The 24,916-nt window shown below is 42.8% G+C and overlaps 2 protein-coding genes across 3 annotated transcripts in view; one reads left to right on the top strand and one right to left on the bottom strand.

Annotated features, from left to right (window-relative positions):
- The window catches only part of LOC130298172 (uncharacterized), a 121,311-nt gene that overhangs the window by 73,524 nt on the left and 22,871 nt on the right, over positions 1–24,916 (top strand). The window lies entirely within an intron of this gene.
- On the bottom strand, positions 469–19,791 carry LOC130298158 (oocyte zinc finger protein XlCOF7.1-like). Of its 2 annotated transcripts, none has more exons than XM_056551068.1 (7): positions 19,757–19,791; positions 19,412–19,559; positions 18,588–18,767; positions 15,670–15,796; positions 15,522–15,586; positions 14,977–15,355; positions 469–2,699 (listed from the first exon to the last, which is right to left on the bottom strand). In XM_056551068.1, the coding sequence occupies exons 2-7, from the start codon at positions 19,487–19,489 to the stop codon at positions 1,534–1,536; spliced, it is 1,995 nt and encodes a 664-aa protein (XP_056407043.1). In that variant the 5' UTR covers positions 19,490–19,559; positions 19,757–19,791; the 3' UTR covers positions 469–1,533. The 2 variants fall into 2 exon arrangements, with proteins under 2 accessions (XP_056407043.1, XP_056407042.1); XM_056551067.1 differs by having other exon boundaries at positions 19,693–19,757.

Here is a 24,916-nt window from a genome sequence, read left to right as displayed (position 1 = left end):
GGGTTAAATATTAAGATTTAAGAACCTTTTTCCTTCCAATCCATGACATATATGGGAATTTACGAGCGTGTAACTGGGTCTTCAATCCGTGTAATAATGGCGCAAAGTGTGAAGTAAAGAGATCTTGTACCAGATGTGATCAGATCTCTAGGGATTTTATACCCCGGGGAGGACAAAGAAAAGGAAAAGAATTACACCGATGTTTACTGAACCCGGGGAACGCTGAGATATTGACGACTTCTCATATAGAAAAATGGATTTTATGATCTGAGACCGAAAATAGACATCAAGACGGGAAACGCTGGTCTAGGGTTTGTGATAAATAAAAGTATCTGCAGCGTCTTATGTTCAGAAGAGACGATCTTCAAGGGAGACGCGCGGATCCTGTCTGATGCCTTGAATTAAAGTCTCTATAATCATAATGAGAAGGGGGCGGGGACAACACTGACGCGTTACATTCCCTATATACAACGTCAGGGACAATATTACATTTATTATAAGTCCAGTGTGCGGAGATGGATGTAAGAATAATAAATCATATAAGAAAGAAAACTTTTATTAACAATTGGTAACAAGTTTGGAGATGCAGTATATCAGGGGTCTCAAACTGGTGGCCCTCCAGATGTTGTATAACTTTAACTCCCAGCATGCCCGGACAGCCGTTGGCTGCAGATAACCGTTGTCGGCCATGTTAAGGAATTTAACCAATTCCTTCAGGTACATTTGCTGTTCGAGGCCAAATTGGAAATGTTTTATCAATCAGGCCTGATAGATTGGAAGAAATGACACAGACTGGGATCTGTATACAGCGTCTTCTGACGTTTACTACATACAGCAGAATTCTTATAGGCAAAGATGAAAGGACGGCAAACTGCCCAATGATACCTGGTTACAAACAGGCGTCTTATCTCTAAGTAGGAAGGACGGGAAGTGTGAACGTCTTCAGACTCAGTAGCCTTGGAGTTTTCTGTACGCTCAGCAGTTGTGGTTCTTGTTTACAAGTTTCCTGGTTATAATTCTGGTAAAGTTCACACTCAGTTCATAATGAAGGAACATAGACAAGATGGTGGACTATAGACAACATGGCTGATGATATACAAAATGGCGTATAATCATATAAAGGATTATTATAAAAGGTTATATAAAAATGTATAACAAGCTGACTCCCCTCACAGGCATGCTGGGAGTTGAAGTTTTGCAACATCTGGAGGGCCGCCAATTTGAGACCCCTGCAGTATAAGATATATATAGATGTCAGATATCCTATGTACATGGATAATATATAGATGTGATATCTGTGTCATTTATTGCTCTGAATTGGCTTCTCTCCTGTGTGAATTCTTATGTCTTTTAAGTGTTGCTTTCTCAGTAAAATATTTCCCGCATTCCGAACATGAAAATGGCTTCTCTACGGTGTGAGTTCTTTGATGATAAACAAAACTTGATTTCCCAGTAAAACATTTTCCACATTCAGAACCCCTGTGTGTTTTTTGATGATAAATAAGACTTCATTTCTTGTTGATATATATTGCTCTAAATTGGCTTCTTCCCTGTGTGAATTCTTTGATGTACAAGAAGGTCTGATTTCTGAGTAAAACATTTCCCACACTCTGCACATGAAAATGGCTTCTCCTCTGTGTGACTTCTTTGATGATGTTGAAGATTTGATTTGTGAGAGAAACATTTCCCACATTCTGCACATGAAAATGGCTTCGCCTCTGTGTGACTTATTTGATGTTGAAGAAGACTTGATTTGTGAGAGAAACATTTTCCACATTCTGAGCATGAAAATGGCTTCTCTCCTGTGTGAGTTCTTTGATGTACAACAAGGTCTGATTTCCGAGTAAAACATTTCCCACACTCTGCACATGAAAATGGCTTCTCCTCTGTGTGACTTCTTTGATGATGTTGAAGAAGATTTGATTTGTGAGAGAAACATTTCCCACATTCTGCACATGAAAATGGCTTCTCCTCTGTGTGACTTCTTTGATGTTGAAGAAGACTTGATTTGTGAGAGAAACATTTCCCACATTCTGAACATAAAAATGGCTTCTCCCCAGTGTGAGTTCTCTGATGTTTAACAAGATATGATTTCCTAATAAAGCATTTTCCACATTCTGAACATGAAAATGGCTTCTCCCCTGTGTGAGTTTTTTGATGTTGAACAAGATTTGTTTTCTTAGTATAGCATTTTCCACATTCTGAGCATGAAAATGGCTTCTCTCCTGTGTGAGTTCTTTGATGTACAACAAGATCTGATTTAAAAGTATAACATTTTCCACATTCTGAACATGAAAATGGCCTCTCCCCTGTGTGAGTTCTTTGATGTCCAATAAGACTTGGCTGCTGAGTAAAACATTTCCCACATTCTGAACATGAAAATGGCTTCTCTCCTGTGTGAGTTCTTTGATGCTGAATAAGATTCGATTTCTGTGTAAAATATTTCCCACATTCTGAGCATGAATATGTTTTTTTTCCTGTGTGATCTTGTTGATGTCCAACACCCCTTCTGTGACCTTTCTGTGATGAGTGAGAAGACAGGACCTGTATATAAGGATGAGATGACAGATCTTGGCTGTGAAGGGCTGAGGGTGTATCTGGGATAATGGAATGTTCTTCATATGTATCTTGTGTGATATCATCATCTGCTTTATAATCTGAAGATATAAGATTCTCCTCTGATCTCCTGCTACAAGAATCTGCAGAGAATAACAAATATTTTATTATCACTATTAACCCCTTAACAACTCAGGAAATTTAAGCTTTCCTCTAAGAGCCAAAACTCTTATTTTGCCATAACATTTTTTCCTTCATTCACTGTGCGGTACAATTATTTCTCAGGTGAATACGATCACAATACTCAGTTTGCATAGTTTTTGTTACACTTTACTACTTTGTAACCCCTTAAAGGGGCACTCCACTGCTCCAGCGTTCAAAACATTTAGTTACCAACGCTGGGCTCGGGCTGCGGGGGTTGTGATGTCACGGTCACGCCCCTCGTAACGTCAAGCCACGCCCTATCAATGTAAGTCTATTGGAGGGGTGGGCTGCGAGGGAGGGGGATTGGGGGCAGGGATGTGTGACATTACGAATGCTGGGAGTCAAAGAATGATGGGAGTGGCAGTTACCAACTACAACACCCAGCATGCCCTCATACAGCCTATACCTCTGCAGCAGACCCAAAACTGCGACTACCAGCATGTTGCACAATTACTTTTACTATACTTGTATATGGTGAAACATGCTGGGAGTAGTTCTGGGTTGTATCAGCTGCAGAGCCATAGGCCATATCAGGGCATGCTGGGTGATGTAGTTAAAAACTTCAGCTCCCAGCATTCCTTGACACAGCTTCTGGCTTTGCAGCCGACCCGAAACTACAACTCCCAGCATGTTGTACCATGACCTATACTACTATATAGTGTAACATGCTGGGAGTTGTAGTTTTGCAGCAGGCAGAGAGCCTTAGGTTTCAGATCACTGATTTACAGCATAAAAAGTAGTAAATAAAATATTTTAAAAAAATAGAAACAAATGTGAAAAATCCCCTCCCCTAATAAAAGTTTTATTACCCCCCCCCCCCTTCCTTTTCCCATTTTTGGAATAAAATAATGTAATTATTGAAATTATTCACCTCTTATTCCTTTATCACAACAAAATCCGGATCAGCTGAGAGGATGGTGGGAGGGCCCTTACCTGCCTCCTCGCCGTCTGATCAGTGTTCTATTACTCCAAGCTTGAAGCAGCAGAGCACTGATAACAATGATCAATGTTATGGCATAGCACTGATCAGTATATACAATCAGAAGATTACATGTAATAGTCCCCTATGGGGGCAGAAAAAAGAAAGTTAATAAATGTGAATAAGCCCCTCCCCTAATAAATGTTTGAATCCCCCATTTACATTTTTTTTAATAAAACAATGTAATTAAAAAAAAAATCCCATGTGGTATCGATGCGTGCATAAATGTCTGAACGATTAAAAAATAAGGTTATACTCCTAAATACATCCTGCAGGCCCTAGCTACTACAAGGTAAGTACATTGACTATTATTATATTATAAGATAGTACACCAAAAAAGAATAATACCAGCCCAAATTAAGAATCACCAATTATAGGCAAATCAAGCAAATCTTTATAGAAAAAAATACATACATAAAAACATATGTTTACAAGAAGATGGCACAAGAGGATAACACCATGGAAGGCATGTAGGTGGGAAGGAGGTAAGTAGTACTCAGAATCAGTAACAGAACAGATCACTCATGCTGGAGTATACAGTATCAGCACAAAGTGAACAATATAGTAAGCCAGTACCAAGTAGTATGATGAACCTTACCTAAATATATGCCGAACCCCTACATATGTTTCGCTTCCATGGTGTTATCTTCTTGTGCCATCTTCTTTTAAACATATGTTTTAATGAATGTATTTATTTCCATAAAGATTTGCTTGATTTGCCTATAATTGGTGATTCTTATTTTGGGCTAGTATTATTCTTTTTTGGTGTACTAACAAACCGCACGGCCGATGGCGTACACGTAAAAAATACCAAAAGTCCAAAATTGTGCATTTTTGGTCACTTCATATACCATAAAAATATATATGAATTGCGATAAAAAAAGTCCCATCAAAACAAAAATGGTACCGATAAAAACTACAGACCAAAAATGACCCTCATACCGCCGCGTATACGGAAATAAGAGTTATGGAGCTCCAGGACGTACATTTACATCCTGAGTATGACCGCGAGCATCGGAGCGGTGCTCGCGTCATACACGCCTGGTCCCGGCTACTGACAGCAGCCAGGAACCCGCCGGTAATGGCAGACATCCGTGATCGCATGATCTGTATTGATCAAGGCATCTGCAGCGGTGCGCATGTTAAACTGTATGATTGGATCGCCTGCAGCGCTGCCGCGGGGATCCGATTATCCATAATGGCGGACAGAGGTCCCTTCACCTTCCTCCATCTCCCGGCGTCTCCTGCTCTGGTCTGAGATCGAGCAGACCAGAGCAGTAGATAGCCGATAATACTGATCAGTGCTATGTCCTATACATAGCACTGAACAGTATTAGCAATCAAAAGATTGCAATAAATAGTCCCCTAGTCGGTGCAGAGACGCGCGACTAAACTAATATGGGGCATGGAACATCTTAGCTATGAGGAGCGATTAAAGGAGTTACAATTGTTTAGTCTTGAGAAGAGACGTTTAAGGGGGGATATGATAAACGTATATAAGTATATAAATGGCCCATACAAAAAATATGGAGAAAAACTGTTCCAGGTTAAACCCCCCCCCCCCCCCCCCCAAAGAACGAGGGGGCACTCCCTCCGTCTGGAGAAGAAAAGGTTTAGTCTAAAGGGACACGCCTTCTTTACCGTGAGGACTGTGAATTTATGGAACAGTCTACCTCAGGAACTGGTCACAGCAGGAACAGTTAACAGCCTTAAAACAGGATTAGATACATTCCTGGAACAAAATAACATTAATGCTTATGAAGAAATATAAAACTACATCCCTTCCCCTTATCCCCTTACACCCTTCACTTCAATTCCCTGGTTGGACTTGATGGATGTATGTCTTTTTTCAACCGTACTAACTATGTAAATGTCCGAACTATAAAAATATAATGTTAATTATCCCATACGGTGAACGGCGTAAACGTAAAAAATAAAAAAAAGTAAAAAAATGCAGCTTTTTTTGTCACATTTTATTAAAAATAAATAAATAAAAAGTTACATAGTTACATAGTTAGTACGGTCGAAAAAAGACATATGTCCATCAAGTTCAACCAGGGAATTAAGGGGTAGGGGTGTGGCGCGATATTGGGGAAGGGATGAGATTTTATATTTCTTCATAAGCATTAATCCTATTTTGTTCCAGGAATGTATCTAATCCTGTTTTAAAGCTGTTAATTGTTCCTGCTGTGACCAGTTCCTGAGGTAGACCGTTCCATAAATTCACAGTCCTCACGGTAAAGAAGGCGTGTCGCCCCTTGAGACTAAACTTTTTCTTCTCCAGACGGAGGGAGTGCCCCCTCGTCCTTTGGGGGGGTTTAACCTGGAACAGTTTTTCTCCATATTTTTTGTATGGGCCATTAATATACTTATATACGTTTATCATATCCCCCCTTAAACGTCTCTTCTCAAGACTAAACAATTGTAACTCCTTTAATCGCTCCTCATAGCTAAGATGTTCCATGCCCCATATTAGTTTAGTCGCGCGTCTCTGCACCCTTTCCAACTCCGCAGTGTCCCTTTTATGGACAGGTGACCAAAACTGAACAGCATATTCCAGGTGAGGCCGTACCAATGCTTTATAAAGGGGGAGTATTATGTCCCTGTCCCTTGAGTCCATGCCTCTTTTGATACATGACAATATCCTGCCGGCTTTGGAAGCAGCAGCCTGACATTGCATGCTATTCTGTAGTCTGTGATCTACAAGTACACCCAGATCCTTCTCTACCAGTGACTCTGCCAGTTTAATCCCCCCTAAGACATACGATGCATGCAGGTTATTAGTACCCAGATGCATAACTTTACATTTATCCACATTGAACCTCATTTGCCAAGTGGATGCCCAGACACTTAGTCTATCCAAGTCATCTTGTAACTTATGCACATCCTCTATAGACTGTACCATGCTACAAAGCTTGGTGTCATCTGCAAAGATAGAAACAGAGCTGTTAATACCATCCTCTATATCAGTGATAAATAAATTAAACAACAGCGGGCCCAGTACTGAACCTTGGGGTACACCACTAATAACCGGGGACCAATCAGAGTACGAATCATTGACCACCACTCTCTGGGTACGATCCATGAGCCAGTGTTCAATCCAGTTACAAACTAAAATTTCCAAACCCAAAGACCTTAACTTACCTGTCAGACGTCTATGAGGGACAGTATCAAACGCTTTGGCAAAATCCAGAAACACTATATCCACAGCCATTCCTCTGTCAAGGCTTCTACTCACCTCTTCATAAAAGCAAATTAGATTGGTTTGACAACTTCTATCCTTAGTAAACCCATGCTGGCTATCACTTATAATACAATTATCCCTTATGTATTCTTGTATGTAATCCCTTATAAGTCCTTCAAACAATTTACCCACAATGCACGTTAAACTTACCGGTCTATAGTTTCCTGGGGAAGACCTAGAGCCCTTTTTGAAGATTGGCACCACATTCGCCTTGCGCCAGTCCCTTGGCACAATACCAGACACCAGAGAATCTCTAAATATCATGAACAGGGGTACAGATATTACTGAACTTACCTCTCTAAGAACTCTAGGGTGTAGTCCATCCGGTCCTGGGGATTTGCTTACATTTATATCACTTAACTTACCTTGTACCATCTCTACATTAAGCCAGTTCAGTACATTACATGATGTGTTACCAGCACTGACCTGGCCAATGTCAGCTCCTTCTTCCATAGTGTATACAGAACTAAAGAACCCATTCAGTAGCTCCGCCTTCTCTTGATCGCCTGTGACAACCTCCCCATTATCATTATTAAGGGGTCCTACATGCTCTGTCCTTGGTTTTTTTGCATTTATATATCTAAAAAAATATTTAGGATTAGTTTTGCTTTCTTTGGCCACCTGTCTCTCATTTTGAATTTTTGCTGTTTTTATTACATTTTTACAGATTTTATTAAGCTCTTTGTACTGTTTAAATGTTATAGCTGACCCATCAGATTTGTATTTTTTGAAGGCTATTTTTTTGTTGTTTATTGCTCTTTTAACATCATGTGTCAGCCATGTAGGATTTAGTTTTAATCGTTTATATTTGTTCCCCTTTGGTATATATTTAGCTGTATAGTTATTTAGAGTTGATATAAAGATGTCCCATTTACCTTCTGTATCAGTATTTGACAACACCTCCCCCCAGTCTATGTCCTGTAGTGCAGCCCTCAGCCCAGGGAAATTTGCCTTTTTAAAGTTATATGTTTTTGCCTTCCCCGCCTGTCTTTGTTTTCTACATTTTAAGTCAAAAGTAACTATATTGTGGTCGCTATTACCAAGGTTTTCCCGCACAGTTACATTACCAACCAGCTCTGCGTTGTTGGAAATGATCAGATCCAACAAGGCATCACTTCTTGTTGGGTCCTCCACAAACTGGCCCATAAAATTATCCTGCAATAAATTTAGGAATTGGAAGTGATCTAAAAGTTTTATATATGCAAATGTGGTATCGATAAAAAGTACAGATGACAGCGCAAAAAAATTAACCCTCATACCGCCCCATATAGGGAAAAATGAAAAAGTTATAGGTGGTCAAAATAGGGTGATTTTTTATTACTGATTCTGTACAAAAAGTTTAAGATTTCTTTTAAGCGGTACAAAAATATAATGTATCATGGGTATCATTTTAACCCCTTAAGGACTCCTTATTTTTTGCGCCACCAATTCTACTTTGTAGTGACATTAGTCATTTTACCCAAAAATCAACGGTGAAACGGAAAAAAAAAATCATTGTGCAACAAAATTGAAGAAAAAACACCATTTTGGGGGCTTCCGTTTCTACACCGTGCATATTTCGGTAAAAATGACACCTTCTCTTAATTCTGTAGGTCCATACGGTTAAAAATGATCCCCTACTTATATAGATTTGATTTTGTCACACTTCTGAATAAAATCATAACTACATGCAGGAAAATGTATACGTTTAAAAATGTACTCTTCTGACTCCTATAACTTTTTTATTTTTCCACATACAGGGCGGTATGAGGACTCATTTTTTGCGCCGTGATCTGAAGTTTTTATCGGTACCATTTTTGGTTTGATCGCACTTTTTGATCACTTTTTATTCATTTCTTAATGGTATAAAAAGTTACCAAAATACACTTTTTTGGAATTTGGATTTTTTTTACGTGTACGCCATTGACCGTGCGGTTTAATTAACAATATATTTTTATAGTTCGGACATTTACGCACGCGGCGATACCACATATGTTTATTTTTATTTACACTGTTTTATTTTTTTTTATGGGAAAAGGGGGGTGATTCAAACTTTCATTAGGGAAGGGGTTAAATGACCTTTATTAACACTTTTTTTTTTACTTTTTTTTTTGCAGTGTTATAGCTCCCATAGGGACCTATAACACTGCACACGCTGATCTCTCATCCTGATCACAGGCGTGTATTAACACGCCTGTGATCAGTGTTATGGGCGCTTGACTGCTCCTGCCTGGATCTCCGGCACGGAGCAGTCATTCGTCGATCGGACACCGAGGAGGCAGGTAAGGTCCCTCCCGGTGTCCTGTAAGCTGTTCGGGATGCTGCGATTTCATAGCTGCGGTCCCAAACAGCCCGACTGAGCATCTGGGATACTTTCACTTTCGCTTCAGATGCGGCGGTCAGCTTTGATTGCCGCGTCTGAAGGGTTAATACAGGGCATCACCGCGATCGGTGATGTCCTGTATTAGCCGTGGGTCCCGGCCGTTGATGGCCACCGGGACCGCCGCAATATGACACAGGGTCACCATGTGACCCCCCAGCATATCGGGGGAGATGGCCCAGGACGCAAATATACGTCCTGCGTCGTTAAGGAGTTAATCGTATTGACCCACAGAATAAAGAACACGTCATTTTTACCGTAAAGTGTTCAGTGTGAAAACAAAACCTTCCAGAATGTGCAAAATTGTGGTTTTCATTTAAATTTCCTCCCTAAGAAATAGTTTTTTGGGTTCGCCGTATATTTTATGGTAAAACGAGAGATGTCATTACAAAGTACAATTGGTGACGCAAAAAACAAGTCCTTATATGGGTCTGTAGATGGAAATATATAAGAGTTATGGATTTTAGAAGGCGAGGAGGAAAAAACGAAAACGCTAAAATAAAATTGTCCTGGTCCTTAAGGTTAAAATGGGCTTGGTCCTTAAGGGGTTAAACATATTAATGTTGGTCCATGAATTTTTTTAAGTAGTAAAATTTAAATAAAACCTATTTAACTTGGGTATCCTTATAACCGTATGGACCTACAGAATAAAGATAAGGTGGTATTTTTACTGAAAAGTGCACTGCGTAGGAACGGAAGCCCCCAAAAGTTACAAATTGTCGATTTTTTATTTACACACAAACAATTTTTTTGTTTTGCCGCAGATTATGTTATAAAATAATTGATAGTGACGCAAAAAACAACAAGCCTCATATGGGTCTGTAAGTGCAAAAGTGAACGCATTATGATTTTTAGAAGGGGAGAAGGAAAAAAATGAAAGTGCAAAAAACATGAACTTCCTGTGGATCATACAGCAGCTGATAAGTACTGGAAGGATTAGGATTTTATAATAGAACTAATTTACAAATCTGTATAATTTTATGGCACCAGATGATTTTTTTTAAATATTTTTCCACCGGAGTACCCCTTTAAGGTGAAAATGGGCTTAACCCCTCTAGGACTCAGCGTTTTTCCACTTTCGTTTTTCTCTCCTCACCTTTTAAAAATTTTGCACCTACAGACCCATATTAGGCTTGTTTTTTGTGCCACCAATTGTACTTTGTAATTTCATCAATCATTTTACCCAAAAATCTATGGTGAAACCAAGAAAAAAAACGCCATTTTGTAACTTTTGGGGCTTCCGTTTCTATACAGTAAATTTTTCGGTAAATATGACACCTTCTCTTTATTCTGTAGGTCCATACGATTAACATGATACCCTACTTTTTTTTTTTTTTTTTTTTTATCATTATTTATAATTTGCAGCTTACAAAATAAGGGAGGAACTCCTCCTGTCAGATATTCAATAGAGATGAGCGAACTTACAGTAAATTCGATTCGTCACGAACTTCTCTGCTCGGCAGTTGATGACTCATCCTGCGTAAATTAGTTCAGCTTTCCGCTGCTCCGGTGGGCTGGCAAAGGTGGATACATTCCTAGGAAAGAGTCTCCTAGGACTGTATCCACCTTTTCCAGCCCACGGGAGCACCTGAAAGCTGAACTAATTTATGCAGGAAAAGTCATCAACTGCCGAGCCGAGAAGTTCGTGATGAATCGAATTTACTGTAAGTTCGCTCATCTCTAATATTCAACATTATACATTAAAGGGGTTATCCAGGAAAAAACTTTTTTTATATATCAACTGGCTCCAGAAAGTTAAACTGATTTGAAAATTACTTCTATTAAAAAATCTTAATCCTTTCAGTACTTATGAGCTTCTGAAGTTAAGGTTGTTCTTTTCTGTCTAAGTAATCTCTGATGACACGTGTCTCGGGAACCGCCCAGTTTAGAAGAGGCTTGCTATGGGGATTTGCTTCTAAACTGGGCGGTTCCCGAGACACGTGTTTTATATATATATATATATATATATATATATATATATATATATATATATATATAAATAAATAAAAGGTTTTTCCTGGATAACCTCTTTAACTATGTCGGGGCAGCTCCATAATAAATGTATCTGATCTGCTTTTTCTGAATCCCATCTATTGCAGTTGCTCGTCCTTCTTATACCTTATATCTTTTCCATAAAACATGGAGTATAATAGAGTCTATATACAATATTAAATTGTGTTAATCTATGATATAAGTTTGGGGATACCTTATTAATATTATTTCGTACATTATCCCAATTTATTATTTTACTGGAACCAATCTCCTCTCGCCATTGCTGGGAACTCCTATGGACCAGTTTATTTTTAGGCAAGTTTATCAGGACTTTATACCCATATGATATACCCTTTCCCCTAATTTTCCCATCCATAATGTCCCTTATAATCTCAGGATAATTGAGTGAATATAACCTGCTTTGTCAATAAATTCAAGAAACACTTTTTTCAAACCAGCGTATTCCAGCCATCCGCCCTCTTTTATATTAAATTCTTCTTTCAATTCCGTTCATTTCTTGAAATGACCTCTCTCCCAAATATCTTTTATTCTAACGCCCCTTATACTTCTCAATAAACTTAACTTTCCCACCTCTTCCAATTCGGGTATATTTAAATTGTCCAGTAGTAGTGCCTCGTCCATTATCCCTTTTATTTCCATCTCATTCCTAATTACTCTCCATGTTTGGACCAGACTCTTACCCATCAACAACCACTTCCATTCACCTTCTTCTATCTTCCCTGACTCTAACAGCTGAAAGATATCTGGGAACTCACACCGGACAATACAAAACCACAGAAATCTCTCCAATTGGTCAAAACATAAACTTGTCCTGCCAAAAAATACTTGTATAAACTTGTAAAGTTTATGTTTTGCCCATTTGGAGAGAATCTGCTTTCTGTGGTTTTGTATTGTCCGGTGCGAGTTCCCAGATATCTTTCAGCTGTTAGAGTCAGGGAAGATAGAAGAAGGTGGATGGAAGAGGTTGTTGATGGGTAAGAGTCTGGTCCAAACGTAATTAGGAATGAGATGGAAATAAAAGGGATAATGGACGAGGCACTACTACTGGACAATTTAAATATACCCGAATTGGAAGCGGTGGGAAAGATACGTTTATTGAGAAGTACAAGGGGCTTTAGAATGATTCCTACTTATATAGATTTGATTTTGTCTTCTGGTAAAAATTATATTTACATGCACAAAAATTAATATGTTTAAAATTGTCATCTTCTGACCCCTATTAAACTTTTTTATTTTTCTGCGTACAGGGCAGTATGAGGGCTAATTTCCTGTGCCGTGATCTGAAGTTTTTATCGGTACTGTTTTTGTTTTGATCTGACTTTTTGATCACTTTTAATACATTTTTAATGGTATAAAAAGTGCCTATAAATACACTATTTTGGAATTTTTTTACGTGTACGCCATTGACGATATATTTTTATAGTTCGGACATTTACGCACGCGTCGATACCAGTCAGGCTGTCGGCGATCAGACTGACTGAGCTGCCGGGTAGCATATTTTAAAATTTTTGATGCAGCAATCGTCTTTAATCACCGCGTCGAAAGGGTTATAACCGGGCATCACCGTGATTAGTGATGTCCGGTATTAGCCACCGATCCTGGTCGTTGCTAGGTGCCGGGCCCGACCTGCGTGACCCCGCGTTATAGCATGGGAGTGGGCGCACCCTGCGTCCTTAAGGGGTTAAGGTGATAGTTGTCTGTGAACAGGTGTTTTATTCAGTATCAGTACGGTAGTATTATCCCGTCACTATATGGTAGTAATGGTAGTGGTCATGGTGCAGTGTAATCATTCATCCCTTGTATAGTGGTGATATTGGTCTGTGTACAGGGGTTTTATTCAGTATCAGTACGGTAGTATTATCCCGTCATTATATGGTAGTTATGGTAGTGGTCATGGTGCAGTGTAATCATTCATCCCTTGTATAGTGGATGGTGCAGTGTAATCATTCATCCCTTGTATAGTGGTGATATTGGTCTGTGTACAGGGGTTTTATTCAGTATCAGTACAATAGTATTATTCAGTCTGGATTAGTTTGACTCTTTCAGATGATTTTGAACCAGGAGGCATGGGAGGTGAGGGAGGCATGGGAGGTGAGGGAGGCATGGGGGATGAGTTAGGCATGGGAGATGAGGGAGGTGAGGGAGGCATGGGAGGTGAGGGAGACATGGGAGGTGAATGAGACATGGTAGGTGAGGGAGGGCATGGGAGGTGAGAGGGGGCATGGGAGGTGAGGGAAGCATGGGAGGTGAGGGAGGCATGGGGGATGAGGGAGGCATGGGAGGTGAGGGAGGCATGGGAGGTGAGGGAGGCATGGGGGGTGAGGGAGGCATGGGAGGTGAGGGAGGCATGGGGGGTGAGGGAGGCATGGGAGGTGAGGGAGGCATGGGAGGTGAGAGAGGCATGGGAGGTGAGGGAGGCATGGGGGATGAGGGAGGCATGGGAGGTGAGGGAGGCATGGGAGGTGAGGGAGGCATGGGGGGTGAGGGAGGCATGGGGGGTGAGGGAGGCATGGGGGATGAGGGAGGCATGGGAGGTGAGGGAGACATGGGAGGTGAGGGGGGCATGGAGGGTGAGGGGGGGCATGGAGGGTGAGGGGGAGCATGGGAGGTGAGAGAGGGCATGGGAGGTGAATGAGACATGGGAGGTGAGGGGGGCATGGGAGGCATGGGAGGTGAGGGAGGGCATGGGAGGTGAGAGGGGGCATGGGAGGTGAGAGGGGGCATGGGAGGTGAGGGAGGGCATGGGAGGTGAGGGAGGCATGGCAGGTGAGGGAGGCATGGCAGGTGAGGGAGGGCATAGGAGGTGAGGGAGACAAGGGAGGCATGGGGGTGAGGGAGGCATGGGAGGTGGGGGGAGAAACGGGAGGTGGGGGGAGACATGGGAGGCATGGGAGGTGGGGGGAGAAACGGGAGGTGAGGGGAAACACGGGAGGTGAGGTAGACATGGGAGGTGAGGAAGACTCGGGAGGTGAGGGAGGCACGGGGGGGTGAGGGAGGCATGGAAGGGCATCAAAGGCAAGGCGACAATCTGACAGAAGGCCTCCTCAAGCGGTTCCCAAATGGTGATCTCTCTCTCTCTCTCTGAACCTAGGGTCAATTAGGATGATGAAAGACAAAAGTTCCTCGAGATCTCTGACCACAATCTCATCTTGTATAATATCGGAGAATCAACGAGAGAACGTGTCCACCAGCGCTTCCTTATCCCAGCACACTTCTGCTGCTAGAATACAGAACTCTATTGAATTCTTGGCCACAGTTCTCGTCCCCTGTTGCATGGACATGAGTTGCTCTGCCGCAGAGGGAGAACGGACAGGAAAATTAAAGGGGTACTCCACTGCCCCAGCATTCGGACATTTAGGTCAAAACACTGGGTGTGGGCTGCGGGGGTCATGATGTCACACCATACCCCCTCAGTGCAAGTCTATGGGAGCGGGTGTGATGGCCTCGTACACATAAGGATATTTCTTGTCCATATTCCAGTTGTAGTATCACATTAGTTTGCATTTTGGGTGAATAGAAGAATATACAGAAGAGACAGGACAGAGAGATTAAAGAATTCTACACAATTATTACAGCAGAAGAATCTGTGACTCTGCTCTATATTAAGTTGTTACTACTCACCTGGGTGGTTACCTGTAGGAATGTCCTCCTTATACTGCTCATCACCGCTCACATTTGTCTCTTCTTCTTCTTCCTTTATGACTGTAGCATTAATATTGTTCAGATCTTTTCTTGTTGGAATGTCCTCGTTATACTGCTCATGGCCGCTCACATCTGTCTCTTCTTCTTCCTTTATGTCTGTAGTATTAATATAGATCAGCTCTTTCCCTGTAGGAATATCCTCCTTATACTGCTCATCACCGCTCACATCTGTCTCTTCTTCCTTTATGTCTGTAGCATTAATATAGATCAGATCTTTTCCTGTAGGAATGTTCTCCTTATACTGCTCATCACCACTCACATCTGTCTCTGGAGCATTAATATTGTTCAGATCTTCTCCCTGAGTCATAAAATGTGGAAGAAATATTGTAAAAGTCATCAGACAGTAGGAGAAGTCATGTGAGATGTTATAGATGAGCAGGAGATGAGGAGTCATGGAGGGTGAGGGGACTGACCACAAGAGCTTCACAGCCCTTCTACAGATCATAGGGAATATCTCCATCTACCTGAACATCCTGTGGAAGAAGAGGACGGGGACACCTCTCTGGTGCTGTTCTCTTACTGGATCTGACTGTAGGGAACACATACAGAGACTGAATTCATTCTTTACATACAAATAATGAGAGGACGTGTGTATATAGTCATGTCTATTACCTGGTGATGTGAGGGGCTGCTGATCCTCCATCATGACCTGATCCTTGTACTGATCCTTGTGTCCTTCTACATACTCCCAATTCTCCAGGGAGGAATGGACTGCCACGTCCTGACACCTTATAGGAACCTGACACACAATGATACAGTCATCACCCCGACCCCTCCAGTGGTGTTACTGTATAATGTCCCAGCATTCCCAGCAGTGTCACCTCTCCAGTCATCACCAGACCCCTCCATTACTGTATAATGTCCCAGCAGTGTCACCTCTCCAGTCATCACCAGACCCCTCCATTACTGTATAATGTCCCAGCATTCCCAGCAGTGTCACCTCTCCAGTCATGACCAGACCCCTCCATTACAGTATAATGTCCCAGCAGTGTCACCTCTCCAGTCATCACCAGACCCCTCCATTACAGTATAATGTCCCAGCAGTGTCACCTCTCCAGTCATCACCAGACCCCTCCATTACTGTATAATGTCCCAGCAGTGTCACCTCTCCAGTCATCACCAGACCCCTCCATTACTGTATAATGTCCAGCAGTGTCACCTCTCCAGTCATCACCAGACCCCTCCATTACTGTATAATGTCCCAGCAGTGTCACCTCTCCAGTCATCACCAGACCCCTCCATTACTGTATAATGTCCCAGCATTCCCAGCAGTGTCACCTCTCCAGTCATCACCAGACCCCTCCATTACTGTATAATGTCCCAGCAGTGTCACCTCTCCAGTCATAACCAGACCCCTCCATTACTGTATAATGTCCCAGCAGTGTCACCTCTCCAGTCATCACCAGACCCCTCCATTACTGTATAATGTCCCAGCATTCCCAGCAGTGTCACCTCTCCAGTCATGACCAGACCCCTCCATTACAGTATAATGTCCCAGCAGTGTCACCTCTCCAGTCATCACCAGACCCCTCCATTACTGTATAATGTCCCAGCAGTGTCACCTCTCCAGTCATCACCAGACCCCTCCATTACTGTATAATGTCCAGCAGTGTCACCTCTCCAGTCATCACCAGACCCCTCCATTACTGTATAATGTCCCAGCATTCCCAGCAGTGTCACCTCTCCAGTCATCACCAGACCCCTCCATTACTGTATAATGTCCCAGCAGTGTCACCTCTCCAGTCATCACCAGACCCCTCCATTACTGTATAGTGTCCCAGCAGTGTCACCTCTCCAGTCATCACCAGACCCCTCCATTACTGTATAATGTCCCTGCAGTGTCACCTCTCCATTCATCACCAGACCCCTCCATTACTGTATAATGTCCCAGCAGTGTCACCTCTCCAGTCATCACCAGACCACTCCATTACTGTATAATGTCCCAGCAGTTTCACCTCTCCAGTCATCACCAGACCCCTCCATTACTGTATAATGTCCCAGCAGTGTCACCTCTCCAGTCATCACCAGACCCCTCCATTACTGTATAATGTCCCAGCAGTGTCACCTCTCCAGTCATCACCAGACCCCTCCATTACTGTATAATGTCCCAGCAGTTTCACCTCTCCAGTCATTACCAGACCCCTCCATTACTGTATAATGTCCCAGCATTCCCAGCAGTGTCACCTCTCCAGTCATCACCAGACCACTCCATTACTGTATAATGTCCCAGCAGTTTCACCTCTCCAGTCATCACCAGACCCCTCCATTACTGTATAATGTCCCAGCAGTGTCACCTCTCCAGTCATCACCAGACCCCTCAATTACTGTATAATGTCCCAGCAGTGTCACCTCTCCAGTCATCACCAGACCCCTCCATTACTGTATAATGTCCCAGCAGTGTCACCTCTCCAGTCATCACCAGACCCCTCCATTACTGTATAATATCCCAGCAGTGTCACCTCTCCAGTCATCACCAGACCCCTCCATTACTGTATAATGTCCCAGCAGTGTCACCTCTCCAGTCATCACCAGACCCCTCCATTACTGTATAATGTCCCAGCAGTGTCACCTCTCCAGTCATCACCGGACTCCTCCATTACTGTATAATGTCCCAGCATTCCCAGCTGTGTCACCTCTCCAGTCATCACCAGACCCCTCCATTACTGTATAATGTCCCAGCAGTGTCACCTCTCCAGTCATCACCAGACCCCTCCATTACTGTATAATGTCCAGCAGTGTCACCTCTCCAGTCATCACCAGACCCCTCCATTACTGTATAATGTCCCAGCATTCCCAGCAGTGTCACCTCTCCAGTCATTACCAGACCCCTCCATTACTGTATAATGTCCCAGCAGTGTCACCTCTCCAGTCATCACCAGACCCCTCCATTACTGTATAATGTCCCAGCAGTGTCACCTCTCCAGTCATCACCAGACCCCTCCATTACTGTATAATGTCCCAGCAGTGTCACCTCTCCAGTCATTACCAGACCCCTTCATTACTGTATAATGTCCCAGCATTCCCAGCAGTGTCACCTCTCCAGTCATCACCAGACCCCTCCATTACTGTATAATGTCCCAGCAGTGTCACCTCTCCAGTCATCACCAGACCCCTCCATTACTGTATAATGTCCCAGCAGTGTCACCTCTCCAGTCATCACCAGACCCCTCCATTACTGTATAATGTCCCAGCAGTGTCACCTCTCCAGTCATCACCAGACCCCTTCATTACTGTATAATGTCCCAGCAGTGTCACCTCTCCAGTCATCACCAGACCCCTCCATTACTGTATAATGTCCCAGCAGTGTCACCTCTCCAGTCATCACCAGACCCCTCCATTACTGTATAATGTCCCAGTAGGGTCACCTCTCCAGTCATCACCAGACCCCTCCATTACTGTATAATGTCCCAGCAGTGTCACCTCTCCAGTCATCACCAGACCCCTCCATTACTGTATAATGTCCCAGCAGGGTCACCTCTCCAGTCATCACCAGACCCCTCCATTACTGTATAATGTCCCAGCAGGGTCACCTCTCCGGTCAGCAGCTCCATCATGTTTTTGATGAGTTCTAGAATCTTCTGTTCATCCATTTCCTCATGTATCAGGGAGTGAGGTGGGGGCCCCGGTATTGGGCTCAGGGTTCTTCCCCATCCTTCACACACAGGGGCCCGACAGTGCCCACTAGAGGACTTCTTCACTACTGTGTAATCCTGTGTATGGAGAGATACATTAATATCACTACATACATTCCCAGAATCCCTCACGTCTCCAGTCATATCCATCTGTTATTCCATAGATAAGAATGAGGTCATGTGACATCACTCCCAGAATCCCTCACCTCTCCAGTCATATCCATCTGTTATTACATAGATAAGAATGAGGTCATGTGACATCACTCCCAGAATCCCTCACCTTTTCAGTCATATCATCTGTTATTACATAGATAAGAATTAGGTCATGTGACATCACTCCCAGAATCCCTCACCTCTCCGGTCATATCCATCTGTTATTACATAGATAAGAATGAGGTCATGTGATATCACTCCCAGAATCCCTCACCTCTCCAGTCATATCATCTGTTATTACATAGATAAGAATGAGGTCATGTGATATCACTCCCAGAATCCCTCACCTCTCCAGTCATATCAATATGTTATTACATAGATAAGAATGAGGTCATGTGACATCATTACCAGAATCCCTCACCTCTCCGGTCATATCCATCTGTTATTACATAGATAAGAATGAGGTCATGTGACATCACTCCCAGAATCCCTCACCTCTCCAGTCATATCCATCTGTTATTACATAGATAAGAATGAGGTCATGTGACATCACTCCCAGAATCCCTCACCTCTCCAGTAAGCCGGAAGAGTATCTGTAGGGTGAGGTTTATGATCCTGTCGGCCATCTTGTTCCTGTCTCTCTCCATGGTTGATGGGTCATCCAGGAGAATTCTCTTATATAGAAGATATCAGCAGAGGATCCTGGATTGGAGAAACCTGAAGGGAAGAAGAGGAGAAGATGAGAAATGGCGGCTGCTAATAGAAACAACAACAGAGAAAGAAAGAGACAAATACACAGAAAGTTCTGGATCTTGTCATCTTCTTCCTTAAGTCATAAAACCTTGTGGACCTGAAGGGGTTAATAGTAATGTCCCCTCCCCCAACGCTCCTGATGTCACCACAACCGTATATACCTCCACCTGCAGACTGTACAGGAGCCGTGTACTTACAGGACCTGCGATGATGTCACCGTCATGTGATCAGTCACGAGGAGGAGGAGTCACATGATCAGGGGCTGCTGCTCTAGGCTCATCTGCTCAGTGTATGCAGGACTCTGCTGTGCTGGTTGTGATCGCTGCTGGATGAGCTGAAGTTATGTGTATGCAGCAGAGCTGTGTGTGTGTGATGTGCGTGGTGCAGAGCTGTGTATGTGTGTGTTATATATGTCTGCAGCAGAGCTGTGTGTAATGTGCATGTAGCTGAGCTGTATGTGTACACAGTAGAGCTGTATATGTGTAATGTACATGTAGCTGAGCTGTATGTGTACACAGTAGAGCTGTATATGTGTAATGTACATGTAGCTGAGCTGTATGTGTACACAGTAGAGCTGTATATGTGTAATGTACATGTAGCTGAGCTGTATGTGTACACAGTAGAGCTGTATATGTGTAATGTGCATGTAGCTGAGCTGTATGTGTACACAGTAGAGCTGTATATGTGTAATGTGCATGTAGCTGAGCTGTATGTGTACACAGTAGAGCTGTATATGTGTAATGTACATGTAGCTGAGCTGTATGTGTACACAGTAGAGCTGTATGTGTGTAATGTGCATGTAGCTGAGCTGTATGTGTACACAGTAGAGCTGTATATGTGTAATGTGCATGTAGCTGAGCTGTATGTGTACACAGTAGTGCTGTATATGTGTAATGTACATGTAGCTGAGCTGTATGTGTACACAGTAGAGCTGTATATGTGTATTGCGCATGTAGCTGAGCTGTATGTGTACACAGTAGAGCTGTATATGTGTAATGCGCATGTAGCTGAGCTGTATGTGTACACAGTAGAGCTGTATATGTGTAATGTGCATGTAGCTGAGCTGTATGTGTACACAGTAGTGCTGTATATGTGTAATGTGCATGTAGCTGAGCTGTATGTGTACACAGTAGAGCTGTATATGTGTAATGTACATGTAGCTGAGCTGTATGTGTACACAGTAGTGCTGTATATGTGTAATGTGCATGTAGCTGAGCTGTATGTGTACACAGTAGAGCTGTATATGTGTAATGTGCATGTAGCTGAGCTGTATGTGTACACAGTAGAGCTGTATATGTGTAATGTGCATGTAGCTGAGCTGTATGTGTACACAGTAGAGCTGTATATGTGTAATGTGCATGTAGCTGAGCTGTATGTGTACACAGTAGAGCTGTATATGTGTAATGTGCATGTAGCTGAGCTGTATGTGTACACAGTAGAGCTGTATATGTGTAATGTGCATGTAGCTGAGCTGTATGTGTACACAGTAGAGCTGTATATGTGTAATGTACATGTAGCTGAGCTGTATGTGTACACAGTAGAGCTGTATATGTGTAATGTACATGTAGCTGAGCTGTATGTGTACAGTAGAGCTGTATATGTGTAATGTACATGTAGCTGAGCTGTATGTGTACACAGTAGAGCTGTATATATGTAATGTACATGTAGCTGGGCTGTATGTGTACACAGTAGAGCTGTATATGTGTAATGTGCATGTAGCTGAGCTGTATGTGTACACAGTAGAGCTGTATGTGTGTAATGTGCATGTAGCTGAGCTGTATGTGTACACAGTAGAGCTGTATATGTGTAATGTACATGTAGCTGAGCTGTATGTGTACACAGTAGAGCTGTATGTGTGTAATGTGCATGTAGCTGAGCTGTATGTGTACACAGTAGAGCTGTATATGTGTAATGTACATGTAGCTGAGCTGTATGTGTACACAGTAGACCTGGATATGTGTAATGTACATGTAGCTGAGCTGTATGTGTACACAGTAGAGCTGTATATGTGTAATGTACATGTAGCTGAGCTGTATGTGTACACAGTAGAGCTGTATATGTGTAATGTGCATGTAGCTGAGCTGTATGTGTACACAGTAGAGCTGTATATGTGTAATGTGCATGTAGCTGAGCTGTATGTGTACACAGTAGAGCTGTATATGTGTAATGTACATGTAGCTGAGCTGTATGTGTACACAGTAGAGCTGTATATGTGTAATGTACATGTAGCTGAGCTGTATGTGTACACAGTAGAGCTGTATATGTGTAATGTACATGTAGCTGAGCTGTATGTGTACACAGTAGAGCTGTATATGTGTAATGTGCATGTAGCTGAGCTGTATGTGTACACAGTAGAGCTGTATATGTGTAATGTACATGTAGCTGAGCTGTATGTGTACACAGTAGAGCTGTATATGTGTAATGTACATGTAGCTGAGCTGTATGTGTACACAGTAGAGCTGTATATGTGTAATGTACATGTAGCTGAGCTGTATGTGTACAGTAGAGCTGTATATGTGTAATGTACATGTAGCTGAGCTGTATGTGTACTCAGTAGAGCTGTATATGTGTAATGTACATGTAGCTGAGCTGTATGTGTACACAGTAGAGCTGTATATGTGTAATGTACATGTAGCTGAGCTGTATGTGTACACAGTAGTGCTGTATATGTGTAATGTACATGTAGCTGAGCTGTATGTGTACACAGTAGAGCTGTATATGTGTAATGTACATGTAGCTGAGCTGTATGTGTACACAGTAGAGCTGTATATGTGTAATGTACATGTAGCTGAGCTGTATGTGTACACAGTAGAGCTGTATATGTGTAATGTACATGTAGCTGAACTGTATGTGTACACAGTAGAGCTGTATATGTGTAATGTGCATGTAGCTGAGCTGTATGTGTACACAGTAGAGCTGTATATGTGTAATGTGCATGTAGCTGAGCTGTATGTGTACACAGTAGAGCTGTATATGTGTAATGTGCATGTAGCTGAGCTGTATGTGTACACAGTAGAGCTGTATATGTGTAATGTACATGTAGCTGAGCTGTATGTGTACACAGTAGAGCTGTATATGTGTAATGTACATGTTGCTGAGCTGTATGTGTACACAGTAGAGCTGTATATGTGTAATGTGCATGTAGCTGAGCTGTATGTGTACACAGTAGAGCTGTATATGTGTAATGTGCATGTAGCTGAGCTGTATGTGTACACAGTAGTGCTGCATATGTGTAATGTGCATGTAGCTGAGCTGTATGTGTACACAGTAGAGCTGTATATGTAATATACATGTAGCCCTAGGACATCCACAGGTTCCAGTCTCCTTAGGAGCTCCCTGGGTAATTCCTTACTTACCGGCCACTTTAGTTTCTTGGGGGGTGGCGGGCGGGAGTTTTAGTAGTTGTGATTTAGTCGTCTTTGGCGTTCTTTTAACGCCCATAGAAGTTGTATTTAGGGTCTAGGTCTGCACTGTGTCAGGGACTAACAATTTTCTCCGTCCCGATTAGTGTTAGACAGGGTGTTTTTGGGAATGTTTATATTAAGCTTGTTATGCTTTGCTGCTTGTGTTTTGTTGATTGGTGTTTGTGCTCTGTTTGTCTTTTTGTGGTATGTGTGGTCCTGGTGCGCCGTCCTTCTTCCTCCTGGCCTTCCTTTGCTTCCTTCTGCTGATATAGTTGGTTGTGAGTAGTGATTGGGACATTAAGGGTTTTTAGCTGGAACGTCGGGGGCTTAACTCCAAGTTCAAGAGGGCCTTATGTTTTTAGACTTTGTGAAACGCCAGTCTCCCCATACTATCTGCTTACAGGAGACTCACATCACGGGACAGAAGGTTCTCGCCCTGTAGAGTGCATGGATGGCTCAGGGTTACCGTGCTTCCTATTCTAGTTATACCAGGGGTGTCTCAGTTTAGTTACAAAGTCCTTGCCCTTGGTGGTTTCCCAGGTAGCCTGTGATCACTTTGGGAGGTTTGTCATTTTGCATTGTTCTCTGGGCTCCTTCTCATTTATTCTTCTATTGCTAACAAAATTTTGTCTTTTCCCTCTGATCCTGTTTTACTTGTAGGAGATTTTAATGTTGTTCCTGATCCTCGCTCCACTGCTATTGACCCTGGTTCTTCATCTTTTAATATTTGGTGCAAGGCGTTGGGCTTGACTGACCTCTGGAGGTGGAAATATCCCACGTCTTCTGCTTTCTCCTTTTACTCTGCTGCCCATAGATCCTTCTCCCGCATTGATCTGGCTCTGGCCTCCGAGGATCTCCTCCAGGCAGTAAGAGATGTTTTCTACACCACTAGGGGGATCTCAGACCACTCTGCTGTATTGTTAGTTCTCAATCTAGGTCTTAGTTCCCCTCCCGTATTTTGCGCATGCACCCTGGTTGGCTAAGGGGTGAGGCAGTGGTGGAGGCTTTAGGGGTTGCCCATAGTAAGTACTGGGAGCATAATGCTTCTTATCCTGATCCTCTAGTTCAGTGGGATGCTTATAAGGCTAGGATTAGGGGCGCTTTTATAGCGGGGGTAGCGGGAGCTTAGGTCGGCCACGAAGAATACGTTGTTTCAAGATGTTAGTGCTTTTGAGGTGGCTTATATTCGGGATCCTACACAATATCTCTGCTGGTTGTCCAGAAGGATAGGATTCAATTGAATTTTGCAAATATGGAAGCAGCGCTTTTTGCATTCGGGGATAAGAATGGGAAGCTACCTAGCGTACCTAGCAAAGGCTAGTCGCCCTGCCGCTTCTATTCCTTGTATTAAGGGGTTAGATGGTTCCATATTGTCTGACCCTCAGTTAATCAACTCTATCTTTAGGGATTTCTACTCCTCCCAATATTCTGCTCCTTCTAGACCCTGTCAGGGAGAACTTCTGTTTTTTCTACAGAACCTATCCCTCCCAAAGCTTAGTCGTACTCAGGCAAATGCGTTAGATACCCCTTTTACGTTGGAGGTGGTGAAACAGGCTATTAGGGAGCTTCCCAGTGGGAAGACCCTGGGTTTGGACGGGCTCATAGGTGATTGGTATGGGATGAACAAGGAGCGTTTAGCCCCTATACTCCTTCAATTATTTTATTCGGTGGCTGAGGCTGACTACCTTCCGGACTCTGATAGTGGTACTCCATAAGCCTGGGAAGGATCCGTTGCTACCTGACGTTACAGACCTATCTCCCTATTAAATGTTGATATTAAGATCTTTGCTAAAATACTGGCTTCTCGCCTGTATGGGGTCATTGGCTCTATCGTTCATCCTGACCAAACCGGGTTCATGCTGGGCAGGGCTACTGATGTTAACGTGAATCTCCTTCAGTTGAATATCGCAGCGGTGG

This window comes from Hyla sarda, assembly GCF_029499605.1.
Source record: "Hyla sarda isolate aHylSar1 chromosome 1 unlocalized genomic scaffold, aHylSar1.hap1 SUPER_1_unloc_3, whole genome shotgun sequence".
Taxonomy (NCBI): Eukaryota; Metazoa; Chordata; class Amphibia; order Anura; family Hylidae; genus Hyla; species Hyla sarda.
This window is presented reverse-complemented; position numbering and strand designations above follow the sequence as displayed.

Excerpts from the sequence above, each read along its gene's own strand:
- LOC130298158 (XM_056551068.1), bottom strand. The coding sequence starts at position 19,489 with ATGGAGAGAGACAGGAACAAGATGGCCGACAGGATCATAAACCTCACC. Across the intron at positions 18,768-19,411 it reads TCTTCCGGCTTACTGGAGAG|GATTACACAGTAGTGAAGAA; the intron begins GTGAGGGATTCT and ends CTCCATACACAG. Across the intron at positions 15,797-18,587 it reads TGGAGCTGCTGACCGGAGAG|GTTCCTATAAGGTGTCAGGA; the intron begins GTGACCCTGCTG and ends ATTGTGTGTCAG.